Source organism: Microtus ochrogaster, chromosome 10 (assembly GCF_000317375.1).
Source record: "Microtus ochrogaster isolate Prairie Vole_2 chromosome 10, MicOch1.0, whole genome shotgun sequence".
Taxonomy (NCBI): Eukaryota; Metazoa; Chordata; class Mammalia; order Rodentia; family Cricetidae; genus Microtus; species Microtus ochrogaster.
Window position 1 is genome coordinate 76,046,215 of NC_022016.1, and position 9,367 is coordinate 76,055,581.

Below are 9,367 nucleotides of genomic sequence, written 5' to 3' on the forward strand. Positions count from 1 at the left end.
TGGGATAAAACTGGATTCTCTGAATATGGTGGACAATGAGGGCTGCTGAGAAGCCAAGGACAATGGCACTGGGTTTTGATCCTACTGCATGTACTGGATTTGTGGGAGCCTAACCTGTTTGGAGGCTCACCTTCCTAGACCTGGATGGAAGGGGGAGGACCTTGGACTGCCCACAGGGCAGGGAACCCTGACTGCTCTTCAGACTGGAGGGAGAGGGGGAAGGGGTTTGGGGAGTAGGGGAGGGAGGGAAAGGGAGGCAGGGAGGAGGCGGAAATTTTTAACAAAAAAAAATAAAGAATGAAATCTTTGAAAATAAAAAAAAGATTAAATTCAATCTGTATTTGTTTACAACTAAAAACAAACAAACAAAAAATATATCCAGTAACTATATAGGAATTGCCAAATGATAGCATAAGAGCTGAATGGACTCCTCTGCCAGTGTTAGATGTAAGTGACGAAGATGATAAACTTGTGGTCAGTTTGTAATAGAATTATCACTAAAGACTGGATAGAGTTGGATAAAGCTGTTTTAGAGCCTGATTCACAACTGCAATGGAGTATGTAGTTTAGAGAAGACGCTAAGACTACTGAATAACAAAGGTATGGAAATTTCCCAAGATCAAATTCTTGGAGAAGCAAATTATGCTACTATAGAAAGGCAATCTCTATTTTATGATCACATTCTGGCTTTATGTCATGCAGCAGCTTTGAATTCTTGAGACAGAACTGAAGAAGTAGGAAAGAAGAGTGAATCATTTCCTAAAGTCATACAGGGCACAAAAGAAACCTTCACGGATTTCTTACAAAGATGGTATCAGCAGTAAACAGAATGATACCAAATTCAGAAGCTATACAAATAATAACTGAACCTTCAATTCTCAATAGGAGAGGTGATTTCCAGAGGTTTCAGGAAAAAATTGAAATGTCAAATGTTGTAACTGTGGCAAACAAGGTCACCTTAAAAGGAATCCTAGACAGGGCATTACTAGAAACAATTTTTTTTTTTATAAAAGAATGATCCATTCAGAATGCCCTTCCTTTCTGGATTATACAGAAGGTATGTAAAGGCAGGCATTGGACTAATGAATGTAGATCAATGAGGAACATTAAAGGTAATCTTTTGCCATCAGGAAACTCCATGAGGCCTCTCACAGGCCCCATGCCAAAGCCCGTTCAGCCATTTCCTGTCATCACAGAGGAAACGCCTTCCAAGAGCAATTAGTGAACCTAATGCCAATTGTAAGAAACCATACTGCTCTGGATAATAGAACAACTATAAAAAAGAGAACAGCAAATTCAGGAGAAACTATAATGTGAGTATTTTGGCAAGCTTCTATAAATGAACAAAGACCAAAATTAAAAATATGAATAAATGGCATTGCCATTGAAGGTCTAGTAGAAACAGGTGTGGATCCAACAATAATTTCATCAGAATCTTGTCATCCAAATTGGCCTCTACAAGATGTAAATGTTCAGTTTTTAGGGATTCGAACATTATCTTTGATAAAGCAGAGTGAGATGGGTCAAATGTATAGGGCCAGAAGAACAGAGGATTAGCAAAAACATATGTGGTTAACATAGTAATGAATCTGTGCGGGTGTGAATTGTTACAACAATGGAATACTCAGATTAACATTCCCCAAATTTTAGAAACAAATTATAAATTAATGTATGTTTCTGGGAAAAGTATTAAAAGATATTATAAAGACTAGCCACCAACCATTCAGTTGTATAAGAACAGGGCACAATAACTGCTGATCTTCCAAAGGCACCAACAGTCCTACCATTAAAATGGTTTATAGACAAATCTGCATGAGTTAAGCAATGGCCTTTAACAATAGAGAAACTGCAGGCTTTAGAACAGCTGGTATGGGAGCAACTAGATGCTTAGAACATTGAAGAATCAACAGGCCTTTGGAATTCTCCTGTACTTGTTAAAAAGAAATCTGAAAAATGGAGAATAGTAACAGATCTAATAGCTGTTAATAAGGTGATTCAGCCGATGGGATCTCTACAGTCTGGAATTCCTTTGCCTTCCCTATTTTCTAAAGGATGGTCTATTGTATTTATTGATTTAAAAGACTGTTTCTTCACCATATCTTTACAAGAAAAGGACAGAGAAAAATTTGCCTTCACAGTGCCTACTTACAATAATTCTGAGCCTGTTAAGAGATATCAATGAAAGATTCTCCGACAGAGAATGTTAAATAGCCCCACCCTGGGCCAATATTGTGTAAGTCAGCTATTGGAAATGATATCTACACAATTTCCTGAATCTATAGTATATCATTACATGGATGACATTTTGCTATCTGATTCACATGTAGATAATTTAGAAAAAAAAATGTTTGAAGAAGGAAAGAAAATTTTGCTTTATTGGAGATTATAAAGTGCTCCTGAAAAAAATACAAGAGGAGATTCCATTAATTATTTAGGTTATAAAATAGGTTTGCAAAAAATTAAGGAACAAAGGTGCAAATTAGGAGAGATCAATTGCAGACTCTTAATGATTTCCAAAGATTGCTAGGAGACATTTCCAACCTATGGCCCACTACTAGGACAGGTCCTGATGACCTGATTAATTTAAACAAAACCTTAGATGGTGGCAAGGACTTAAATAGTCATAGATAATTACCAGCTGAGGCTGAAGAGAACTGACTTTGATTGACGAGAAATTATAGAAGGCACATGTGGATCATGTAGATCCCCCAAACCTTAACAGCATTCTGGTCATATTACCCTCTAGACAGTCCCCTACAGGAATTTTAAGGCAGAGAAAAGCTATTATCTTAGAATGGATCTTTTTAAAACATAAACTGAGTAAGAAATTAAAAATTTATGTGGAAAAGCTCTTTGAGTTAATTCTAGGAGGAAAATTAAGACTATCAATTAGCAAGAATAGACCCAGCAGAAATTATAGTACATTTTAATTAATGATAAAATTGACAAAATATGAGAAGAAAGCGAACCCTGGCAAAGAGCTTGTAGTAATTTTTTTGGGAGAGATTAACAACAACTATCTCAAAATCAAAGAATTCACCTTATAAAGAGAACTAAATGGATCCTTCCTTACACTGTATAGGACAGGACATACCAATAAGTGGAGTCCCTACACCGTATTCTATACTGATGAAAATAAATCAGGAAAGGCAGGTTATAAATCAAAAAATGTAAGCAAAATGGATCAAAGCTCTTATGATTCTGTTCAAAAGTTAGAATTATATGCTGTCCTCATGGTACTAAGGAACTTTAAAGAACCTCAACATAGTTACCAATTCACAATATGCAGAAAGAGTTGTTTTACATATTGAAACCACTAAATTTATACCAGATGATGCAAAATTGACCACACCTAACAGTGACTTTTGAAGTCTCAAAAAGGAGATGGGGTTCCACAATGATGATTCCTTCAGGACTATGATAACACACTAAGCTGACAAACACCACCTAAAGATTGGCTTTGGACTACAAACTGCTCAGAAAATTTCGAGGTGGCTAGCTGAGATGATCCAGCCTAACAGTCTACTCTAGCCAAAAACTGAGACAAGCCCTGCACTTTCCCATTACACAGAGACTGGACAACAAATACTACCTCTCCCAGGACTTGACAATTAGCCCATTTTTTTCTTTTCAGGATCCCCTAAAGATGCCATCTCCCCCAGACAGCAGAAAGTAAATTTAAGAATATGATTTCATATTCCCAAGAAGTGGTGTGGGTAGTTTTGGGTCATTTAATGGGTTATGGATATTTGTCATTGCTCAAGGGGGTTGGTTATGTAATTTAGTAGTCAGGAGGAAAACTGAACAAAGGAGATTAGATTCAAGGTTCTTGTTTTGAAAAGGAAAATTGGGGATATAGACATGATAGGATAAAAGGGTAGATTATTGAATATACTCTGAAAAGAAAAAAAGGAGGATATAGATATAAGATAAAAGGTAGATTATTGAATCTACTTTTAAAAAGCTACCAGCTTTAAATGTTTTACATTGGATTGGATTTTTGTATATTATATACAAATTTTTTATATTGATACAAATTTGAGATTAATTTTGTAAGAACACACTGTACATACATTTCTACTCTTGTATTACATCTATAAAACTCATTTAACAATGTAATGTAAATTTCTAGTCCCTGAAAACTATTATTGCCAACTGTTTAGGAAAATAAGGAAATTCAGGTTAGTAGTTAATCATCTGTTATAATAAACCTTGTAGTCACACTATGCATGTTTTCAAGGTTAAACAAAGATTATTTCAGATAGACAGGTCATCTTCAAACACTTCAGAGATCTACAGAATATGGCATTTAAGATGTTTTAATAACATAGGGTTTTGTTTTGTTTTTTAAATGACAATGAGACATATTTCCTCCTGGCAGCACTAATCTACTTCAGAGAAGATGATGGGAATCAAAGAAACTCCAGATGGACCTTACTTTCTTTGTGGCAAAAGTCAGTCACTGGGCAAGAAATGCCCTTGCCTCGACTGCTGACATTACCCTGTCCTAATTGGACAAGCAGGACACAAAAGAGAGTGATTGACAAACATTGTCAAGACAAGGAGGGACAGACCTTCAGAATATCCTGCTTCACAGAAAAGTCTGTCAGATATGCTAGGCCTGTAGGCTGAAGATGGATGCCCCAACATTGCAGAGAAACTTTGGGTGACTATCTAGGCAGACAGCTGTTTCTGACATTTCTCACATTTTTTGGAAATCATTTGCTCACACTTCCTGCCTATTAGGTTAACATTATTTCCTTCTTGGGTCTTTGAGGGAGCTGAAGATTAGATAATTATAGTTTTCCTTGTTTACCAGATGCAGAAAGCAAATTATGATAGAAAGTAAATTAGGTACAAAATTGTTGATGTATTTATTGTATATATTGTATATAGTTATTGTGTTGATTGTATATAGTTTTTCTTACATTAGTTATAGTCTTCTTTTTTATTTTAGACAAAAAGGGGGAAATATAGTGATATATTATTTGTGTTTTAATAAATAAGGCTTGCCTGAAAGTCAGGGCAAAGTAGCCACACTAGTCAGCCATACAGGCCAGGCAGTGGTTGCACACATCTTTAATCCCAGTAGTCACACTAGTTAGCCATAGAGGCCAGGTGCTGGTGGTGCACGCCTTTAATCACAGCACTAGAGAGGAATATAAAACAGGAGGAGACTGGTCTCAGGCTCTTTGTGGAAGCAGGATCGCCCATTTTCAGTCTGAGGTAGATGTAAGAGCCAGTGGTTGGCTGCTTTGCTTTTCTGATCTTCAGGCTGAACCCTAGTATCTGTTACCAGGTTTTTAATATTCATGCTACAATTTATATTGTCATCTCAACTAGAATTAAATTTACTTAATCCTGCTTTAATTTCTGATTCCGCATTATACAACATGCCAAGCTCCTGGGATAACACATGCAGCTTACCTTCCCACAGGCTCTGCAATGATGCCTCCTTTTGGTGAATGTAAACCGAGCTTCACATTTCATGCAGTTTGGAGCCTGGGAATCTGGTACCCACACTGGTGCCACCTCACCCAGGGTGGTGAATGGCTTTCTTGCAGAAATTCCCAGTTGACCAGCTCTGAGGTCATTATCTGGACTATCTGGAGCTAAAGCAAGGCATGGTCTACTGGAGATCTCAGCCTCATAATTTTCTAAATGTTCCCCATTTGTATCAGTCACAGAGATGCTTCCCAAAGATGCACCGCATGCACTGACTGCTGAATTTTCCCCAAGTTTTGCTTTTCCAAGAATATCATTTTTATTTTTACTATTATTTCCATTATTTGCAGGAAGGTCATTTTGTAAGTGGTCTGATAATGGCTTTGGAATCTGAAGTTTAAGATTAGAAGGTTGCTTGGGTCTTGCACCACCAAAAGGAACACTAACAGACTGCAGGTTTGCTATCTTGGGGGAAGACTGCCCAAGTACTGATGGTATTTGACTACAGAAATTATGTAAATAATTTTTCTTCATTATGTTTCCAGTGCTATTTAGAAGCAGTCCACTCCCTTCTGCATTCTCATTTCCTCTCTGTTCATAAATATTTGAGTAGCATTCTGACTTGCTCTCCTCTATTTCTTTTTCTTCTGTTACTGAATCTTCTTTGGAGGGTAAAGTCTTTGGAACAAAAGAAACAACTGGGCTCTGCATTCCATAGGAATCACAACCATTAGGTAGAGAATTTGCTGCTGGTGCATCATTAACAGTGGAGAAATCACGTCCTTCACATTCATTCACGCATGTTCCTTTGAAATCTAGATCTGAATCTGCCATTCCAACACACTCTCCTCCACTATTACTGTCCTCGGACTGGCTAATTTGTGAAACCATTTGATTTTCTTCATTTACTTGACTGTCATTCTTCTCATTTAACTTTGTTAATTTCCAATTAGTCATATGAGAATCAGAGAAATGTTCTGTCACATTAAAAAGTTCTGTAGTGCCAATTTTTTTTTCATGCTTAATACCTTCATCTTCATCAGCTCTAGCTTCACTGGACACAAGGCAATCTGAAGACTGTTCACAACTGTCCCGTCCAGACACTGCAGACGTCTCTGGCTTGAGACACAAAGATAAAGCAGAGGGGAGGGAGACTCCAACTGTCCTCTCCTCTGCTGCCTCTTGTTTTGTCATGAGCTCCTCGCTTTCCTGGGAAAAGGAGTTTGGGCTCCGTAGCTCTGTCCTAGAAGGGCTGTTTTTGCCAGCGAGGTCTTCTTCTGGCATATAAGTCTCTTGTTTTTTAATGGCAGACCCTCCATCCACTCCCTGGGATGAATTAATTCCTAAGCTTGTAACTGCACGTTTGGAAGGGTCTCCGCCTACATGCTCATCGGCCTTTGATTGTGAAGGTGAAGAGATACTGGCTGCACTGTTGGATGAAGCAGCACAGAGATGATTAACAGAATCCCCCTCTGGGTTTGGTTTATTCAGAGCATCTGTTTGTTTCTCTGAGTTTATACCTTTTTCAGTGGACCCATTCATACTAAAACTAAATTGTTCAGTTTGTCTATTTTCATTATCCAGTGAACAGCTAAAAGAATCCATAAGGGGTTGACTACTATAATTGTTACAACCCTGCAGATCACTCTGCAATGTCCTTTGATCACAGTTATGCATGACAGCTACAACAAGAACATTCTTTTCGTCTGGCAGACAAGTGAGGCTTCCACAGTTCTCCTCTCCCACTTCCACAGTGCTAAACTGGTCATCGCGATCACAGTTTCTCTTACTCAGCGGGTCTTCTGTCACAGCATTTTCATCAATCCACATTGTGTCGATCTCTGGATTCAGACTACAGTCCTGTTCGTTAGCACAGGGATCTTCTTCCTCCCTCGTAAGGAGAGCTGAGCCAGTCAGAGAGAAGACTTTCAGCTGTGGTCCTGCCTCATTAGAAACTACAGGTTCGTTCACACTGGTCAATGCAGGGTTAAAAGACAGTGGGCAAGAAGAGGGATCTAGAATCTTATTCCACTTTGCATCCAATAAAGTAGGAGAAATTGTTTCATCTGAAAAAATATAAAAAGTAATTACAGTAAGTTTGCTGGTAACAATAAAAAGCTACTAAAGACTACCTAATCAACATTTCTAACTATACTTTGAAGACAAAATGTTCTCAGAATATGACAGAATATAATCTTTAGCTAGACCTAAAACACACTTAAGACAATTCCCTATAATTGTCTGTCAACAAGTGGTAACATTTCAAACAACAAAAGAATTTTAGGTCAATTTACTTGTGGAGGCACGCAGATGCTAACCTGTTCCTCTTTAACTAAAGGTCAGAGAGGTTGATCTTACTTTTACTCTTTCAAAGCTGTTAACAACAGATGTGGCTACAGACAAAAAAATTGACCTAGGGTGTGCTTACTTGGTGTTTTGCCATAAAGATGACCCACAGGGATGGATCTGCTCCATCCTGACCAAAGGTCAGAGAATTCAAGCCTATTCCCGTTCCTTCATTTTTAAATAGGAAGTTTGACATAGGGAGTGGCTGCCTACATGATACTTGGTCTAGGGTGTATTTGCTGCATATCCTGCCCAAAACATCAAAATGCTTTGCTCAGGAATTAATGGCTTGATGTCTCAAGCATTGAAGCAAATAATTGTTCTGATTGTCCTTTGTGTCATGTTAAAGCAGTCCTTTGCCTTCTCCCCCTGCCCCCTTTTGTATTGGGTTTATAAGCGTAAGAAAAACGTGGGCAGACTCAGGATTCGGTATTCACTGAATTGCTCTCCCTGTATGATCCTATGTCTCTGTATTTCTTTTGTATCACTTTCTATTCTTCCTAACATTTCTAATCCACATGTCCCTATCCTAAAACATATTAACTCATTATGACTAGACCATGACAAATGTCACCCCAACATGTGGCTTATGACGTTTAATTTTGTTATTAGATTGATAAACAATAATGCAATTAAACTGATCGGCAGACCCAGGAGTGGGGAAGCACCTCTGTAGTATCTGTGTACAAGACAAGGCACAGATAATGGAACAGTAGTAAAGACCGGTAATTGAGTGAAAATGTTTCTGTGGAATCTAAAGCTCTCTTCTAGTCTACAGCATGACTGGGTGTGGGTTACATGGATATTCCCATTTGCTAAACTGTGCAGTCAACCTTGTAGTCCTACCTACTTGGGAGCAATGAGGTGAGAGAATAACCGAGTCAGTAAGTTCAAACCAAGTGAGAAACAGAGTAAGACCCTGTCTTAAAATACAAGAAAAACAAACAAAACCCAGTAGCCCTACGTAATTAAAATTTAGGCATTTTAGTAATTATAAAGTTTTAAAATTTTTTTAAATGGGTCTAGAGATTTAGCAGGGATATGAGTGCCTAACATGCTTACTAAGCCTCAGTCCACATCCAGCCCTCTAAGCCTTCTAAACTGTGTCAGCGAATACCTACAGCCCTAGGGAGGTGAAGGTATAAGCAGGAAGCTTGAGGATAACAAGTCCAAGGTCATCTTTTGCTCTATCCAGAGTTTGAGGCTAACCTGGACAATACAGAAAACCCTATTTTAAAAAAAAGAGGTCCGGGGAGATAGCTCAGTGGGTAAAAGGGTAGCTGTGCAAGCATTAAGACCCCAGTTTAGATTCCCAGAAGTCAAATAAAAGACTACAGATACAAGCTGGGGCATAGTGCTGTCCAGCTGTAACCTACAATGGGGAGTAGAGACAGCAGATCCCAAAGGGTTGTTGAGAAGTCAATCTAGCTGGAAAGAACTCTGGGAATAGTAAGATATCTGTTTTAAAAAATAAGGTTAGAGATCACCAAGGAAGTGATATAATGTTGACTCCTGGCCTCCACAAGCATCCGCACAGACAAGAACACCTATGTGTATAAGGGTTCTCTCTCTCTCT

At 38.3% G+C, this 9,367-nt stretch overlaps 1 protein-coding gene across 5 annotated transcripts in view; it reads right to left on the reverse strand.

Moving 5' to 3' along the window:
- The window catches only part of Zfyve9 (zinc finger FYVE-type containing 9), a 147,038-nt gene that overhangs the window by 85,933 nt on the left and 51,738 nt on the right, over positions 1 to 9,367 (reverse strand). For all 5 annotated transcript variants that reach the window (XM_013348544.2, XM_005353554.2, XM_026781976.1 and 2 more), the window contains one exon: positions 5,428 to 7,511. In XM_013348544.2, the coding sequence (XP_013203998.1) occupies positions 5,428 to 7,511 (2,084 nt within the window). The remainder of the gene's footprint in view (positions 1 to 5,427; positions 7,512 to 9,367) is intronic.